The sequence below is a fragment of the Seriola aureovittata genome, chromosome 17, assembly GCF_021018895.1.
Source record: "Seriola aureovittata isolate HTS-2021-v1 ecotype China chromosome 17, ASM2101889v1, whole genome shotgun sequence".
Classification (NCBI taxonomy): Eukaryota; Metazoa; Chordata; class Actinopteri; order Carangiformes; family Carangidae; genus Seriola; species Seriola aureovittata.
The window spans coordinates 68,851-88,669 of record NC_079380.1 but is presented as its reverse complement, the minus strand read 5'-3'; the positions used below and the strand labels follow the sequence as shown (position 1 = coordinate 88,669).

The 19,819-nt window shown below is 38.1% G+C and overlaps 1 protein-coding gene across 5 annotated transcripts in view; it reads right to left on the bottom strand.

Annotated features, from left to right (window-relative positions):
- Positions 1-19,514, bottom strand: part of LOC130184958 (oxysterol-binding protein-related protein 7-like) — a 29,914-nt gene extending 10,400 nt beyond the window's left edge. For 3 of the 5 annotated variants that reach the window (XM_056401090.1, XM_056401093.1, XM_056401095.1), the window contains exons 1-10: positions 19,381-19,514; positions 4,979-5,198; positions 4,291-4,434; positions 4,055-4,108; positions 3,814-3,927; positions 3,384-3,551; positions 2,570-2,711; positions 2,302-2,420; positions 1,858-1,947; positions 944-1,100 (exon numbers count right to left, since the gene is read on the bottom strand). In XM_056401090.1, coding sequence (XP_056257065.1) covers positions 944-1,100; positions 1,858-1,947; positions 2,302-2,420; positions 2,570-2,711; positions 3,384-3,551; positions 3,814-3,927; positions 4,055-4,108; positions 4,291-4,434; positions 4,979-5,146 — 1,156 coding nt within the window. In that variant the 5' untranslated portion in view covers positions 5,147-5,198; positions 19,381-19,514. Of the gene's footprint in view, positions 1-943; positions 1,101-1,857; positions 1,948-2,301; positions 2,421-2,569; positions 2,712-3,383; positions 3,552-3,813; positions 3,928-4,054; positions 4,109-4,290; positions 4,435-4,978; positions 5,199-5,864; positions 5,962-6,699; positions 6,876-19,380 lie in introns of those variants that run through there. The other 2 variants (XM_056401091.1, XM_056401092.1) reach the window with 2 other exon arrangements.
- Between the last annotated feature and the right edge of the window lie 305 nt (positions 19,515-19,819).

Genomic DNA, 19,819 nt, shown 5'->3' with positions numbered 1-19,819 from the left:
AAGAATATGAAGGCAGTTTGTATTTTGTGCAACTGCCTTTCCACATAGATCCATTATTAAATGTTAGAGATGAGTTAAAATGATATTCTGTTTTTACACTTATTTTAAGTCATTGTTGTCACTATTGATCAGGAAATAACGTGGGTGTGATTATATACATGTGGCCTGAATATTATGTTTAAAATACTTGTTTGGAAACTTGCTGTGCGTGATTTGATTGTAGGGAGTTTATTGTGATATAATGATGAAGTAGTTAATGACGGAACTACTAGTAACAACTGTTTGATTTATCACTTACAAACTGTAAAAACAATCACAATTTGCAGGTGGTTTTCACTTCAGTTTACGGTACAGTTCTGTGTGTGTTGTTGCTGCTAATGTGCTGCCAATTACCCTCTAAGAAAATCAAATTAGTGTGTAACAGTGGGAAATAAAGATTCAATGCACTGGCAGCTTCCAAAGCCGAATGTGTGTCAACATATTGGAGTAGAAACTTTTGGTATGTACAACGTGCACGACTACGGACAACATCCAGACTACAATGGACAGGTGAAGGAGCACCCAGATGTCACTCAATGTGCTTTGACTTTAGTTTACGGTATAGTTTTCTTTTAATAATTAGTTAATGATCGTAAGGAAAGTGAAATGATAACAGCCGCATAATATAATAATGCATTACACTCCTCTAATTACAGCTGTCTAATGAAGGGATAGGTCCATGATGGAAGTAGTCAATGTGAAGTATTACAGCATCATTTGTACAACAGCGTGTAACTGTAGCATATTTTGGATCTGATATGACATTGTATTTTATATCTCTTTAGACTATGATCTTTTAAATGCTGTATAGTAGTAGGCTATATTAAATAATTAGTAGTATAATTTGGTACGATAGTAATTATTATTAATATGTAATTATATTCGGTTTCTAATTGCAGCATACCCCTCTGGGAAACAGTGCAGATGTCCTGGTGGAGCTTCTTAGTCTCAGGTGAGGTACCATGAGGGTTGGACAACTGAGAGTAGACATAGTCAGGGACAGACTGAACAGACCCTTCCATACCAGAGCAGGCATTGGTACTCAGGTGGCTGGAGGTGAACTGGAGAAAACAAGACAGATAAGACGATGGTATGATACCAAACTGATAGTTACATCTTTTATTCATCAAGTTGAATCTTGATGAATAAAGGACGTAACTAACATTATGATGAATCACAACACTGCATTCAAGGTTAAAGGGATAGTTCGGGTTTTTTGACATGGGATTGTGTGAGATAAATAGTCGGTACATTACCTGCAGTAGATTCTAATCAGCGCGTTCCCAGTTAGGAAAGTCAACATCACGGTTGGTTTTTAAAAAAAAAAGAAACAATACAATATCCGTTTAAATGTATGCTTCATGTAGAATATTTTCAACAGTTTATCTTTCCCTGAAAACAGCACTTTCCTTTGACGCTACATTTTTCCAACCACTGAACTACCGTATTCCTACGCACAAGCTCACCTACGGAGCGCACTGTATTACGCTGCAGCCGCAGGTCAGTTGAGTGAATCAGAAAGCGGCGTAATACAGTGCACTCCATAGGTGTGTTAAATATTCCACATGAAGCGTACATTTAAATGGATATTGGATTGTTTCAGTGGGCGTTTTTAAAAGTGTCTAAACATGTTTTTTCTAATGGCCCCTTGCGCAGCAACACATAGCTTTGCCACTCTGCCAGTGCCCCCGGTCGGCTATTCTAACTGGGAGTGTGCTGATTAGACTCTACAGCAGGAAATGCAACGCCTATATATGACTACTTTATACAACCCACGTCAAAAAACCTTAACTTCAAAGTACTTAAAGTCAGTCCTACCATTCCCCCCATGGCTTCTACACGGGACAAAGTCCTGGAGTGACCAAACACTTTCCCCATCTTCTTCTTGGGTTTCTCCAGGGACAGATTCTAAAACAGAGATAAACAAGTTATAGCTCTTAAAATTATAAAAGATGGTTTTCTATTGCTGAATATGTTTTTGTATACTGAAGTATAGATGACAGTATCTAAATCTATTTTTTTCCCCATACAGCAGTGGTAAAAAATGAACAGATTATCTCTATTTAATGCCTCCAATATGTTCAATCTACTTAATTTCTCCCCTGAAGTGTTATTTCATTAACATTGGTTCACTTGTTCAATTAAAGCGATAAGAAGACAAAGCTTAGGTTAAACAGAAGACAGAATATCTCAACCAGTTATTTTTCCACTGAAATAATATTTGAGGAATCAGACATTTACAATTGTCACGAGAACGCTCACCTGCATGCTGATTCTCATCTCCAGGTCCATGTTTGTGATTGGCAGGCCTCCTTCTAGCCAATGGAGTCGCTGGATGAGCTGAGCCAGTTCTGTCAGCTCTGCCTGACAGCGAGTCAGATCTGGCAGACAGAAGGTCAAAAGGTAACAGTTTAGAATTTATGAGAAAACACACGCACTGGCGCCCACACACACACACACACACACACACACAGCGACTATGCACCCCCACACACGTTTATTTTCTGGATTTAAATATGGCGGTTCTCACCATTAGAGGATGCATCAATGTCATGGGTCTGCTGCAGCCAGGCTGACACCTTGCTGGTCACCTCTGGACGGGAGGTGATGGCGGGGGCGGGGCTTTCCATCTCTGGTTGGTACACTGAGGTTGAGCTGGCATAGTGAGTAGGCTGAGGGATGAAACACATCACAGTTAAAGACAGAAAAATTTTCATTTTCTTCAGTTTTTCTTTTGAACTATAAAACAACTGTTATTGTGGACAAAACTGGAAATAATACTGGAAATAATGCTGGAATCGTCCATTAATCGATCGACAGAAAATAAAATGGATCACAAGTCAAAACCTTGTATATGGCTGGACTGCGTCACAGGCTATTTACATTTTGCCTCCTCTCTGTGCTCACATATATAGTATTTTGATACAGCTGAATTCACAATGAAGCTGTTCTGATTTACATATTTTTCTGTTTCTGTTGTCATGACATCGAACAAGTTTTGTGGTCTATTAAGACTACATGTTAAACAGCAGTCACTTGCAAGCTGCTGCTTTGCTGCTGCCAAAATCCTGATTTTATATATGCGTGTCTGACAACATCAACTTCATTATAGTTTAATTCTTCTTGGATTTTGGCTGAAAATAAATACAATTATATCAAATGGAAAGGATTTGTAATTACTTAACATTTTAGTGATACTGACCAGGGATGAAAAAGGCATTTTATATCAAATGTGTGTGTCATTAGTGATGGCTCTAGAGCTGCACCCTTGAGGGGAAAACCTTTGATTTACTACATCAGATATTTAAATTTCTGTTTCAGTTTGAGCAGAAATCTCTACTGACTGTTGCTCTGTTTTTGTGGGCAAGCGTGGCCATGGCTGGCAGGGCACTCTGGCCCGCGGAGAGAGCATGAAGGACGCCATGATGGACACTCATTGCCTCATTTTTCCGAAAAACACGATGGGCACACAGCTTGGTTAGCCAGATGTAGAAGATATCGTGGCTCTTTGCCTAACAGGAAGGAAGGGAGAGAGAAAGCAAATTAGAAGATACATATGAACTGAAAAACAGGGGAACAAGGAGAAAGTGTTATGTACTTCAGATGAAAGAATGACCAGACATTTGGTTTTCAAACTTCATTTAGATCCTCTAGATTGTGAAATACATTTTTGGAAATGGCCATCGACTACTATTTGTGTCTTATTCCCACTTAATAATCCTGTTAACAACTCAGTGGTTCTAAAAACCATGGGAACTCCATTGTATCAGTTACCTTGAGATGGTAGAGGTTGTCTCCAGCATCCAGGTCTATGCGTTTGGATTTCTTGTTGATGGACATGACAGCCAGGCTGACGTCAAGAGACCCATGGAGCTTCCCTCTCTGAATCTTAAACACAATGACAGAGTATGTTTTATACATTTCCTCTCATCATCTATTCAAACACATTTACCTTGATCTGTTAGGACTGTGGGCCAGCCTAGTCTTCGAAGCTATATTTCTGCTCATGACTTACATCTTGCTGCGTCTTTGAATATCTTAGAATTCCTTTCTCCAAAAGGAAGTATCTCTGAAACGAACCAATCATAGTTAAGTGTTACAAGGAAAACAAAGACTACCCATAGGACATTGGAGTTGCATCATGAAGACTGGTTAGAAGGTAGAACATCTCTGCTATATTATTACATTATGTTAAACCTGTGTAAACGGAGCAGAAAAGTTCAGATTCTGTTCAATCTGTGTTGTGCTCACCTTGTGCCAGCCTTTGAGTGGGTACTTTCTCCTCTTCATCAAGTAGCCCTCACAGATCCCAGGGATACTGAGGTCCAGAGAGGAGCCAGGGACAGAACACATGTCCAGATGCTGCAAGTCATCCAATACCTCCCAGTCACGAGCCTGTCAGACACAGAGAGAAAACACCTTAACACATTCACACCAACAGTCTTAGTCTTGACTAATTTTGGTTTATTTTGTAGTAGCGGAGAGTAGAAATGTTTTGAGAAACAAAGTAATTCTATGAAATGGAAAAACATTTGTGCCAAGCAAAGAAAAAAAAAAAATAGATTAAAAAATACTAATTGTAAAAAAATAAAAGCATTCATTGTAGGTCAAAAGTATTTTGACCAACTATATAATAATTTTTACAAATCTGATGCTTTTCCAATGACTGGTAAATGTAAAGGTACAATAAATAGGTCAATAATATCATCTGTTTTCAAAGCTACAGCTATTATAATTTTTAAGCTATTTTATGAACAAAAAAGTCAAAATATAATCAAAACTGTGAATCTGTTAGTGGCTAAAATGGTATAAATACAATACCTTTAAATATAGTAAACAGATTAATACAGGCAGCAAGGGGTGCAACATGAACGTTATTTTTTCCACACACTCAAAACAAGTTGGTACAGTCAGATTTTGTACTTGTCAGGCTTGTTACCTGCTTTGATTGTTTGGAGGAGCCAGTGCTGCTGTTGCGTGAGTGGCCAGGTTTAAATGTGCTGGCTGGGGATTTGTCAAGGCCGCTTAGCATTGATTGGCTGCTGCTCAGGGGGGGCGGACACACTTGAGGGTCCATCGGTGTAACGTAAGGAGGAAATCTTTGCATGGAGTCGAAGGAACTTCAGGGTAGGATGTGTCTCATGGTAAAGTACAAGGAACTGCATAGGTCAATGAGAAGTATCAACAGTACAGTGTTAAATCAATCATGAAGACAGAAAAATGTAATAAATTAACAGAAACAAAATCAAGTTCAAACAAAGTAAAACAATTCCAAGATAATCTGTGACTATTGTGAAACCTTGTTGATAATGTACTTTGTTATCTTAAGTTATTTAAAGTATAAAAAAGAAAATAGAACACATGCAATAAAAATCAGGATCTTTCCTGTTAAGAGAAAAGAGAAATCTTGCAAATATATCCTGGGTGTGCTTCGCATACCTTGCTGTGTTGTGCCTCACTTTTAAGTCGCTTTGGATAAAAGCATTTCCCATTTGAGTGAATGTAAATGTAATGTAAATGTTGCTACAGTTACATTATGTGTTTTTCTGATTGGCAAGTTTCAATCAGGGAATCAAGAAATGAGGAATAGCTGATTTCTTTTTCAGCCTGTGTTCTGAAGCATTGTGTCTTAGGCCCAAGAGCTTCAAATCTTCACAACAACAAAAAAAAAAAAATCAATTTACACAAATGTTTTACATTCTTACCTCTCAACACCTCTTACACCCTTCTCATACATTGTAACCTTTAACTATATTAGGAAAAACTCTCATATTTTCCAAACCAGCTCAAAATCAAATAAATCGTTCCATAGTGGATGCACTCACCAAATGTGAAGGAATTATATTTGTCAAACAACTGATGCATAATAAAATGCAAATGCATAATAAGCATCAAACAATAGTCAACAGAAAGCCTGTTGAACATCCAGTGGCTCTTCCTGTTCCTCTGGGGAAAAAAGAAAAATGTAAAAAGCAACACACCGCCCTCCTCAACTGATGCCATTCCCTGTTCTCATTCAGAAGGTGACAACAGGCTGTAAAAGGAAGTGTTCACTATTTAAATTCCAGTCTTAAGTTTTGAGAGGCTCCTACCAGATTCTGGTGGAAGTTGCTGAGAGCTGGAAGCTTTTATCACATGATATTGTGTTCAAGGTAAATTGGGATGTTTTCCACTTCAGTTCAGGATGGACAATCAGACCTGCACCCCATCAGCAGCTATACCCTGAACCAAACATCAACTTGGTTCTTACTTTCCTAGTTGTTGATTATTAGATCATTTATCACTGGATTATCATCTATGTCTGGAGAAGCATCCATATGCTTTAAAAATTATCAAAACACCTGATCATAACCCAGAATTAGAACGAACTATAGCCCTGAGCTACAACTGTTATTACAAATGGAGATATGTGTGTGTGTGTGTGTGTGTGTGTGTGTGTGTGTGTGTGTGTGTGTGTGTGTGTGTGTATGTATGTATATATATATATATATATATATATATATATATATATATATACATACATACATACATACATACACAGTACACAACAGCCAGTTACTGACAATATAGCTAACACTTGCATGTAAAACCATATAATGAAAGCACGGACAGCACCCTTGAAACTGAAGTCTTGGTAGCACAATAACAAATGAAACACACCTGTGTTGGCCTGATGTCTTAAGCTGTTCCTTCAGTAGTCCACAAGAAATCCCTTCAAAATTCTCTCAAAAATAAATAAAAATAAATCACACTACATAAAGATTTTCCTACTCAGCTTCCCTCAGTGTCAATTTGTCCTCAGTAAAACTAGCTCCAACTTTCCTACACTGAGAGCAATGCCACACCTCACTGACAATGTGCTTGTCGGACAAGTGCATATCAAAGCCGGCAGGTATCTGGGCGGGGCTGAAAGTAGAGCAGTCTCTCTACCTGACTGAACGGGCCTGCCAACTCCATAGTCACGACGATCAAGGATGTCAACAAAAGCATTACATTGTATAGAATGCCAAATTACACTTAAGATAGGCAACAAACTGAACATTTAACTTTTATAGCAGAATTAAAAAAAAAAAAAAAAGTCCAATTCATAGAGAATACCATGTGCAGGATTCCTCTGTGCCATCGATGGACATACATGGACAAAATTGGACTGGTGCAATTTGGTCTGCTTGCTTCATATGTCTTCATTTCCCTGACAGAACAGTAACAGCAGCATCGCAGTCTAGCAGCCATCCGTCACGTTTTTCAGCAGGGGTGGAAAGAGTACTGGAAAACAGTGTCTTTTAAGTAGTACAGTTATTTAAAAGACATTTTAGTAAAATGACTTGTATAAAAGTGTTCTCAACATACAAAGTAATGAGTAAATGATTCATTGTGTTACATTTTTCAAAGGGGAGGGGTAAAAAATGTTGTTTTGAGATAATGATGATTATATGATAAAACTATTAGAACATATTTGGGCTACCAGGAATACATGCAGGCGTCAATCTTTCACCTGAAGGACAAACCCTTTGCCGCCTTTGTGTCACATTTAGAAATACACCATTTGTGTCTCTAGAATTTTTAAAATCTGTAGCAGCTGTCTCAGCTGATATTCGGCTGAATGAGAAAATTCAGATTCTTTTTAAACTGCATTTTGTTTTCACGTTTATCATTCCTCCTATCATGTACTGTATAGTCTGATTATTTTCCAGTGAAGAAAGACAAACAATATCCCAGTGTAACAATGGGTCTATAATAGCTGAAATACACATACTTTAAATATTCCAGGTCTCCAGGAGGATTTGTAGTTTAAAATGTCTTTGGGGAAAATTAATAAAAAGTGATGTTTAAATCACACAAGTGTCCACTTTGCACTAATAAATGCCTAATGACATGGCAACTGAATATCCTCGTCTTGACTCCTCGTCCTGTTTTGCACTCTGACTCTGATCCTCTCCATGAGCAGTCCTCTCTACCTGTGGTTGTACTCCACTTTCAGACCTGACAAATTTTATGTATCTGGTCAGTAACATGAGTTATTACTTTTAATGCCTATGCCTGTGACAGCGCCAGGGTCGAAGGCATCATGTTATGTCCCACTCTTGTGATCAAGGGCAGACTGGCTATCTTGAGTACCAGGAGTTTCCCTGGTGGGCCACTGGACAACTAGGCCATTAAGTACCTCTTGGTTTTGTATTTCTCAACCTGCTGTAGCTTCTGTCTAGTTGAAGGTCATATCTTTTCAAGTAATTTTTTTATTATATACATATTCCATGTGTCTAGCCTGGCTCCAGCAAAGTGGTGCATCCAAATCTTATTTTATTGCATCCATGATCTATAAACTTTTAACCCCCCTGTCAAATATTTCACTTTGCTACATATAAAGTAAAATTTTTTACTGACTAATACATGGCTTGCGTGACCAACAGGTGCACGGTTTGTCTGGCTAAACGCTAAAATGCTGACAGTGGATCCTTCAACTATGAGTCCTATGTTCAGTTCTGCTGTCAGTAAGCTGTGCACCAACTTTCTGTTGGGGAAAGGGAAATGTGTTGCAGGAATGTTGTATTAGACTGCATTAGTTTTACTTCGCTGTACCTAAGAAACTGCAAACCGAGTGTATATTCGTACACACGCTGCAAAGAGCATAACTGAAATTTATTGGTTGCTTTCGGTGTAGTTCTCACCTGTAGCAGCATATATATGCATTGAAATACCAATACATACACCTGCACATATGCCAGGTAGCATAAAGATGTTCTCTAATTTAAAAGTTTTATTATATAATCATCATCATCATCATCATCACATAAAACATTTTACCCCTCCCCTTCCCCCTTTGACGATAATTTGGAAACCTCTTGCTGGGATTCAAAATAAGCAATATTCACCTGTTTGAACAGTCACAAAATATCAGGGAGCCACTGCCAGAAATGCAATTGCAGCTCTTTTCAGCAGCTTTAGTATTAAATATTACTGTATATTATGCGCTCCACTGCAAATTCTTTAATTGTCAAGTAGTTTGGACTAAACAACGTATAGTTGTATATACTCCATTGCGTCACATTGTGTCAAACCAATAACGAGGTAAGCAAGAGGGGGACAAAGAGTGGCTGAGTGAATCCATGCACTGCACGGCGACACTACAATTAAGTTGATTTTTAAAAAACAAACCAAAAAAACTAAACAAAAAAACAAGGTCAAGGTCAAACCCTAGTTTATGTCTGGACCGCCTCTGGTCAAATCCTGATTTTATATTTCTGATGTCGTCTGACAAAATCACCAAACACATAAATGAAAGACATAGACTGAGCTGTGATTTCAGCTGTATTTACTGTTACTAATTACATTTTGACTAGTCAAAATTGAATTACAGATATCAGCAATGACGTCACTGAAAACAACATTTGACTCGTCAAACATCTATGACAATTGCAGATATCTGTGCATCAGTTTTAACTAGGTAGAATTAAAGCTAATAATATCGCAAACATCATTTTGACTCGACAGAATTGTTGTGCATGATGTTGCTCATGCGAGGCTTTCCAGGAGGAGGAAGAGAGGAAGAGGCTTTCCATAGGATATTCACCCAGCAAATTTGAACAGTGTTAGCAGAAGAAATGACGGTTGCAGAACAAGAACTTCGTTCACTTGAGAGTTGTGCTAGAAATTTCCATCATATTGAATTTTTATCGTCTCTAGACATACAATTGTAAGCGGCTCCCACCTACAGCAAGCCCCTCCTCTTACTTGCCATAACTTCTGACATAATTACACATATCTGCAACATCAATTTGCTTAGTCATAACTCTATTTCAAGATATCTTTAATTGCATTTTGACTAGGCAGAATGAAAGTTAAAGATATCTCCAATCAAAATTCATTTGAATATCTATGACTTGATAATAGATATCTACAATTAAAATTATGACTATCCATAATTCCAGTTTGAGATATCTACAATTTAATTCTGATTAGTCACAATTGAGTTCAAGATATCTATAACAACGTTTTCACTAGTTAAAACATAATTTAAGATATCTAAAAAAGACAATATAGATATCTTGAACTGGAATTATAACTAGTCAAGATTAAAGTGTAGAGATCTCAAACTGGAATTATGGATGGTCATAATTTAGTAGCAGATATCCAGATTTGACATTGTGGCTACCTACAACTGAATTAAGGATATCTGTAATGAAAAACCCCATTAACATGAATGGGAAAAGTGACGTAATTTGTCCAAAGAAGAATGTCATTGTGAATATCTGAAATGTTCTTTTTGATTAGAAAGAACTGAATTACATATATCTGTAATGCATATCCAGACTAGCCATTAAATGTCAAAATAATACCTCACAGCTTATGTCATAACCCGATAAAGCACTACAAAAAGTCATCCTTATTCAGTTTAAAAACATGCTTTTACTTTGTTCAAAAAATATTAAGCCTATTCAATAGGCTATACAATTGTCTAATAAATAAAAGCCAATATGTCTCAGAACATTAACTTAGTACCGAACTAAAGAATAATAGGATTTCAAGTCAGATACAAGTTGCGTTCATGTTAATTATGCCTCAGAACATGCAGTCCTACGTGTATTTGATATCTCTACTATCTCCTGCATTTTCAAAATAAATAAATAAAAAAATTCACTAAACACCTGTTGAGTGCTAGCACACTGAACAAGGTGGGAGGGGGGGACCACACTACATAGCACACAGTGCTTTCTCAGCCGCAGACACCACAGTATTAACCACAGGTGATCGGTGACTAGAAGCATTAATTACCACCTAACAATTATGTAGTTTTAATGAAAATTGGCCAATCATGATTGGGACTGATTGGGGCATCCCTATAAAATATTTTTTCCAATTCAAATTGTGCTACGCTTTTTAGATTTCAATGGCAAAATGGTGCTGCTCATACGATAGATTGATACTTTATTTATCCCCTAGGGGAAATTCATGTGTCCGTTGGCCCATTGTTGATAATAATAAATAAAAAATAAAAATTTAATTTGTCCACTTCCTCTGGCTGAGTTGTTGTATAGCCTGATGGCATTGGAACAAAGGATCTCCTGGACCTCTCTGTTCTGCAGTGCAGTGATATTGAGATTTGCTGCAGCTGTAGCTTTATTGATCTGGTACTTTAACGATACCCCTAACAGTTCTTAACGTCTCTTAAAAAGTCACAAAATGAAAATAAATATGAAGAACAGACTAATACTGCTTTATTTTTCATTGGTTTTATACGGTGGCCCTGACAGCTCAAAGCACTGCAACTTAAGAAGACAAACCCGCTGCTCACTCAGAAAACATCATCTATATGCAAACACATGCGCTGTAAAAAAAACACAAGTGGAAATGTTTCCCAGGGACACTAAAAAGTAATGAATCTAGCTGGGACTTGTTCAATGCCCAATTGAACAACAAATGAACAAGTGCAGGTCCATCACTCTTTTCTTTTCAAGTAATATTTTGCCTTAATTCCGATAGAGATAGATAGATAGTGAGAGAGAGAGAGAGAGAGAGAGAGAGAGAGAGAGAGAGAGAAGTCTGAGTGAAAGAGAGGCTGACGGACTGAGGAGAAGAAGAAGAGGAAATGAGTGGAGGACTACTTTGTCCTAATTGCTATCAGTTTTATTAAATGCCAGTTTATAAAAGTAATAGAGGTTTAAAAAAAAAAAAAAAAAAAAAAAATCAGAAGCTGAAGCCTCTCCTGTTTTCTGTTCCATCCTTGATGGCTGCTGCTGCTCAGCTCCGGGGCCCTGCATGCATCCCTTCTGATCATGGTTTACTTTTTATAAATGTGATCTCCAAAAATGTGTAAGGAGGACTGCAGAGGGTAATATCCTCGGAGGAAGGGGTTGTAAACTCCATAAAGCGGAGGGATAGTATTTGTTTGTTCACGTCAGGGATGCCAGGGTGAAATTGGTCAGAGGGCCAGATTTTTTTCAAGTGAGACCTCAGCGGGCCGAATTACACTTTCGAACTGAGTCAACATCACTGTTTGAAATTATTCATTAAGGCCTACACATCAAAAAGAAATTGCATTGGCACCACAATAGCCTCACAATGAGGCCTACAATTATATAGAAGCCTAAAGCAAGTTACAGTACACTCTGAAAATGTAACATTGTCCTATCCAGGGCTGTCAAAATTGCTCAAAAATGACGTTCGAATATTCCCTCTAAAAACACATATATTCAAACTATTTGAATATCTATTTGCGCATTATTCAATGACACGCATCACATCAATACCAGGACAAAGTAATACAACGAGACATAACTACTGTATAGGTAGGCTAGTTTATTTAAGTTCAAACATATTTGACAACATATTACCTACATAAAAATAACATGAACTAATGGCCAAGACCGCAGAGCTCACTCTAGCTCTCACACTTGCTCGCTCGCACTCTCTCTCTCGCCCGCCCCCTCACGCTCTCTGTGCATACTAGTTTAAACTAGAAAATTCCGGGGAAATTTTGAGTGCCACGGGGGCTACTGCCGGGATGAGTACATGATTTATTTCCAGTGTTCAAAAGTCACCCTGATCATACTCTGGTTTTGAGAAATGTCTTGATATCAAAGACTCTGATATAAAACAATGTCACATCCCTCCATCATGTATTATGTGGGAAATATCTCATATTCTGTCTTGTTTTTTTTAATAAAACAAGAGGCAACATGTCTTCAAACTGGCATTTAAAGGGTTAAAATCCCGAAAACTAATAAACATTTGGTAGGTTTGAGCAGAACTGAAGTGGTTTAAGAGATTTATGCAAAAAAAGCAGAAAAAAATATTGATATATGATGATTTTATAGCATTTTCTTTGTGTGTCCTTTTTTGGACGCGAGGAACCCCAGAGGGTACAAAATGTGTTACCAGTGTATAATAGACCTGTAACAGTAACTGACATTAGATTTTAAAAATATGTCAAAAAATACACTTTCTTGCAGAAATCCATACCTTCAGCTGTAACACAGCCAAAATGATCAGCAAATCAAAAAAGAAAAGTGAAGAAAATGTCCAAAAAAGGACAGAGGGACCCCTGACGGTTAATAAATCCCATGAACCGCTATTTAAATTACCACTATTATGTTTTTTTCTGTGCTAAATTTAACATTACTGGGGAGGAGAGCAACGCGACTAGAAGTGACAGCGAGAGAGGGCTAGTAGCTTCTCCTCTCCTCTGTCTCAGCGGAGACCGTCACAGCTTCATTCACTCTTTTAACAAAACAAAAAAAAACCAACGAAGGAAGCAGTAAATGGACTTACATATTTAAGACCTAACTAAATGTAATTTAAGACCTAACATGCAGCTAATGTAAAGATAGCGGAGCTTGGAGAGTTGGTTATCTGGTTGCTAGGCGCACGCACGCACACACACACACACACAGGTCAGGAGCTGCCGTTGCCATAGCAATGTGAAAATCTGCCCAGAATTTGGCTTCTACATGGCTTCAAACAACTGCAAATTATGAGAAAACCGTTACTTCTTTTCATAAACCGAAAAGACCGTGCCAGACACTGAAGCCAGAAGTTTCTACAGTCTCTATTTTATTCAGATATTCCTTAAAATAAGTGAGGAAGCTCAGTGCGTAGACAGAGTGAGATTCTTTTGGAAAAAAAAAGACGATTACATTAGGTGTCAATGAGAGTGAGACAGGTATTGCTGCCGGACTCGGCAGCAATCACATTTCTATCACATTTCTACGTGCAGGTATGAGAGAGCTGGGTGACTCAGAAAAAAGGTGCAATTTTGTCAAAAAAAAAAAAAAGGTGGGTTTCTAAAGAAAATTCCAATGCATTTCTAATGCATTATTTATTCCCAGTTTTTTGGGAATAACTTTGGGAAAAATTGGAATTTTAACACCAAAAGTCATAGCAACCCTTGCGGGATCAAGACACACGTTTTGATGTGTATATTACCGGGGTTTTCTCAAAGCTGCGGGACGAGTTACGTGCCGAAATTTGGCGGAAGAATAATAAACCAGAAACAGAAGATTAATAGATGCCTAAGGGCTCCGCGCCGAGGCACTCCTCTCAGCTATACTAGCTGTAGAGGAGTGCCTCGGAGCTGAGCACCCGTGGCACTAATGAACAACAACAATAAACAAATGCTGAGTGCTGATCAAAAGTTTTGTGCAAGCAATTTAAGCTTAGGGATGGGCGTTGTCTCCTTCACTGGTAGGCTATATCGTCCGCGCACGAGGGGAGGAGGGGGGCTCCATGCTCAAAGTCACACCAGGCAGCTCCGCAGGATTAATAAAGTATGTAACCTATTTTATTCGTTCATAACACATTTTTACCTAATGAAATTATCTGATTTAATTCACATTTTTGGTGTTTGTAAAAAATAAAACATTAAATTTAAAAAAAGAAAAAAAAAAAGCTCTCCCATATCAACCCACGGGCCGGATGTGATGTTCAATCGGGCCGTAACCATGGCATCCCTGGTTTACGTCCAAGCAGCAGAGAAATAAAAAGTGTTCTTTTTACAACATGCTCTTTGCGCAACTGGATGCTGTAAATGCCTCATCGTTGGCAGGTATTTAATTGTCATTTTCGCCCTGTTTTCCATACAAGCTGTAGTCCACCTTGTTTGAACTGATTGAGGGCTGGGGCCCATTTATATTGGGTTTCGATATCCATCACTACTGGCGGGGTTGTACTGGTGGCATGACTTTGCGGATTAAAAAAAAAAAAAAAGGAACAGCAACATGACCTCACCTGTCAAACATGGTGAGTTTCTGTTATGGCTTAGGCAGTGGAACTGGCACATTTGCATTTATTGATGATTTCACTGCTGACTGAAGCAACAACATGCTTCAACAATACAGGAGCACTCTGTCCACTCAGATTCAGCCAAATCAAAGCATCAGCTTTAAAACTCATTGGACAAAATTTTATCATTAGGGTGACGAGGTAGATTATCCTTGACTGGCCGTGTAAGTCGTCTGATCTCAGTCAGACCTAACATGTATTCCACTTGAAGACCAGACTCAAGTCAAAGAGATCCCAAAACAAGCAAAAGCTAATGGCAGCTGCAATGAAGGCCACAAGTACCCCTAGGGGAGATAGAAAGCACCTGGTGATGTCTATGGGTCGCAGACTTCAGCAAGTCCTTGACTGCAAAGGATTTTACAAGAAATGTTAAATATGATGATTCTGTTCGACTTCATGTGTATCCGTCCAATTACTTTAGAAGCCCTAAACTTTTGGCAGTATGAGTGGTAGGTCTAACCCTAACCCTCTGCACAGTTCTTTTTCTATCTATAGTATTAGTCAAAACAGTGCGCTCTGTAGGTGCGCTTGTGTGTTCAGCAATTGAAAAAATTTAGTGCCATAACAAAGTGCTGTTTTCACAAGAAGATAAACCGCTGAAAATATTCTACATGAAATGTACATTTCAATGGATATTGGATTGTTTCGTGGGTGTTTTAAAAGTGTCTAAAACACTTTTTTCTGCTGGCCCTGTGCACAGCAACACATATCTCTCTCTCGCACATCTTTCCTAACTGATATCATGCTGATCTGAATCTACTGACTATTCGTGACTACTTCATACAACCCCACATCAAATAACCCAAACTATTCCTTTAATAGATTTTTTTTTGACATCCCACTAGCCCACAGATGCGGTGGGATTTCTCCCTGTTCTCCCAATGGAAAGTCTGACTATGACATATGGTTCTGTTGTCAATGTGTTTGTGTGAGAGAGCGAGAGCAAGGGTCAAGAAGTGGGCACAGCTCTACAATGAAGCAACGATGCAAAATAGTAAGTTACAGATCTTTATAAAGATTTTAAGAAATGCTAAAATGGGTCACCAAATATACTTGGGTAGCCGTTAACATATATGGGCACCCAGCCCAAGTTTAAGTGAGGGAAACATTGCAATAATGTTGTCACAAGAAGTTTCTATGGGACTATTGTAGCATATAAGTTTGAACCAGGGTATACTGAAGAGGAAATGGTGCAGAGATGAATGAAGAGAAGGAGAGCAAAAAGAGGAGAGATGCCGATACATCATGATTGCTGAACCATAAAACGACAGCTCATGGTGTGGATGTAAAGACATTACAAATAGTGCAATCAGTTTTTTTTCTGCCATGAATAGGTCATTTTAGAGGCTCTGTTGGAAGAGTATTAGCAAGGCAGAAATACAGTGGAGAAACCTATCCGTCACTAAGCATCCTGGTTTCAGTGCTCTCTGGCAGCTACAAAGGAAAGCTGTTCCCATCTCCTAACTAGAATGGCTTCAGGTCTGAAGCCACCCCCCCCCCCCCATGTCCTGTCAATCTTACCCCAAAAGAAGCTAAATGCGGTGTGCTTCATGGAGCAGAGTCTGTCTATTACATGATTAAGAGTATTCACTTTCACAAAATTCTCCTGTCCTTACCACACACACACACACACACACACACACACACACACACACACACACACACACACACACTAAGATAAAAGGTGAAATAACAGAATCTAGCAAACTAGAATCACTGCCTCGTTGTTTGCCTTTAGCAACCAGCCAAATTGCAGGAAATATGGTCACAATCTCCCCTTCCTGTTACAGCATTGAGTAATGGCAAGAAGTGTTTTTGCAGAACATTATGATGTCACAGTCAAGTTGACCTTTGCGAATTTTTGGATATTAAACGTCATAATTTCATCATTTTATCCTATTTGACATTTGTCTTAAATTGTGTCATAATTAGCGTACAAGTGAGTTATGGCAAAAAGTGTGCCTCTTTGACAAATCATCTTTTGCCAGATCTAACGAAATTACCTCAAGGTGGTCTGGAGACATCACATTCAAGGGGCCAAAATTGTGTTCTGTGAGGTCACAGTGACCTTGACCTTAGACCACCAAAATCTAGTCAGCTCATCCTGGAATCCAAGTGAATGTCGCTAAATCTAAAGAAATTCCCTCAAGGCGTTACTGAGATGCCACGTAAATGAGATGTCGCGTTCATGAGAATGGGACGGAAGCCATCCTTCCTCAAAAGACGGTCTCATGTACAGTATACTCACTAACACCTCCAGGAAACCTCCTTGCTCGTCTGAACAAAAATAAGTTAATTAAGACAGCCAGAACAATGTATGGGTCACCTGAGGAGCCAGGAGACAAGGCAAATGAACAAGCATTCCATATCTACATGTACAACCTGAACTAGCCAGATTTCAGATTGTATCATGGATTTGTTTTTAGTGTTGTCTAGAACAATCTGTACTATCACATGCATATCTATGTGATGTCATTTCAGACAGGGCTGAGACCTGAACAGACTGGTTCTCTCTCTCTCTCTCTCTGTCGGAATGTGCCAGAGAAACATGCACAGGCTGTTTGACCACAGTTCACTGATATGTTTACAAAACACTGTTTACTATCCAACTTAAGAGGTCTGGCTGCAGTTTTTTCCGAATATGTTAAACAGGAGGGAAAAGTCAAGTGCTTCATGCAGTTTAAAACTGTAGCCTCCTGCAGTGAAGACAAGCAATGTAGCTGGTGATATGAATTCCCTCAGAGGCCAATAAAATGTATGTCAACAAAGGAGAGAGAATCAGAAGCACTCTTCAATGTCTACTTATTTATTTATTTTCTAATACCACCTAAACCACAGTTGTGTTGCATAATACTATGTTGTGGTGACACAGAGACAAAATGATTTATCATTTTACTTTACATCACTGACAACTATGAGGGCTATGTCTCAAATTACTCTATTCTGTTTTGGCACAGTCTGAACTGTTCCTGTAAAACTAATTACTATTATTTCATTGAGTCAATCATTTAGTGTGTACCATAAAAATTTAAAATGCTCATGAGATTTTTTAAGAGCCCAAGGTGATGTTCAAATGTCTTCTTTTGTCTGACCAACAGTCTAAAAGTCAAAGATGCTCAACTTCTTACTAGAAAACAAGCAAATCCTCTAAACTGAGATGCAGCTATCAGTAAATGTTTGGTATTTTCGCTTGTTAATTGCCTTACTGTGGATTTGTTATTTAAGGTCAGTTTGTCTAGAATAATCTGTACTATTACATAAAAAAACCCACGATCAGAATTGTTGTTGATCTCCTGTATGTCGATCAGTGAATCAATTGACAAACTGTTAAATCACAAGATCATTTAGTCCTGACTTCTTTGGAATTTTTTTATTTAGGAAATATTCTTTTTCAATCACTTGTTTTTAAACATGTGAAATTCAAGAATTTTGGCTTCTTTTGTTCAATGAAAAACATAATTTGAAGATTAGCAAGTATTTAACAATCAGAAATTTGCTATATTTGAGCAATCAAAAAAACGATTTTAGATATTGTATCTGTGCTAGTAACAAAACCTTTCAAACAAAAAATCCTACATGTGACAGGACACATACCTGTGAAATAGACACACCTTTGAGCATTGTGAATTATAAATGTAATTTCCAGGACTCACAGAGCAAAGCATCTGATTACCTGCATGGTTCCCAACATTATTTGAAAAATCCAGAGAGTTGTTAGCACAAGAAATCAAATCCAAACACTTCCTGTTGACCTCAAGTTAGTTCCATAAACCCCAAAGAGTATTTTAACCATCTGGATGAAAAAACACACCCCTGACTGACTTGACTGCTCAAAGGAAGATTTTTAACTTGCTTCCCAAGCTGGTAGAAGATGGTAGCCAGAAATGACATTTGTACAACATGAACCATAATTTTAAATCTTATCAGTTCCATATTGATGTTTGTTTCCAATATATTGTTTTTCCGTACACAAATGATGTACTAATTTTAGCATGTATGAAACAAAAAAAGCATATGCCATTTGTAGCTTGAGAAACGGGTTTAAAAATATTTTTATTTGACAAAGTCAAAGCAACACTTTGAGTGTTGATCCAGCAGCAAACTGCAGTGTTGAAATCTACCCAACAGGATAACACACCCTCCTGGCCTCTGGTTAAAAGAGGAGCAACACAGCGTGTATGGTTGGGAGCAGGTTTGGTTGAAGTGAAATGCTCAAAAACACCAGCATGGTGTGAGAAACACAATATGACACGCTTTAAATCTCCGACAAGGAGTTTTCTGAATTTTTTCGTAAAAAACTGCTACTTCGGTTTTAAATAAAATGTCGTTTAGTATCGTTTCTGTGACAGTCACATTTTTTCCAATGTTAAAAACAGAACCATTAACCAACCTATTTCACCTTGCAATGAAAAAGATCTGTTACAACACGACTGAACACAATGCCCCCGGGCCAAACCATACATAAAATGAGTTCTGTTTCTTTCCGTTTAGAAACTTTAACAGTAACGGACATTTAACTTGGCGTCAACTGTAAAGAAACATTTTTTCTTAACAAAAACTGACCTGTTAAGTTCTTAATGTGACGCTGAGTCTTGCTTGACTGAAGAGCACCTTCTGTACTGGTCATGTCCCTCAGCTTTCTACCGCGGCGCACTTTCTTTTCTTCTCTTCTTTTTTTTTCCTTTTTTTTTTTTTTTTTTTTTTCTTCTTCTTCTTCTTCTGAATTTCCGACAGGTTGTACACTAAAAAGCGTAATGCTGCCCTCCACAGACCAGGAATACCTGTTTGTCCTATATTTTTTAAATATAGGCAAGTTGAATGAAGAAATTCTAGACTGCTCTATACCAATACAACATGTTGGGCTGTCTCCAAATTTCCACACTGACAGAGACCTTCTGAATGTTTGCCCATTTCTTTCAAATAGCTAGCTAGATCACAGTGCCCCAGTCTCAGTCTAGTTAAGATAACATCATCCCTTCTACAAGAGTTTATCAACATTCGC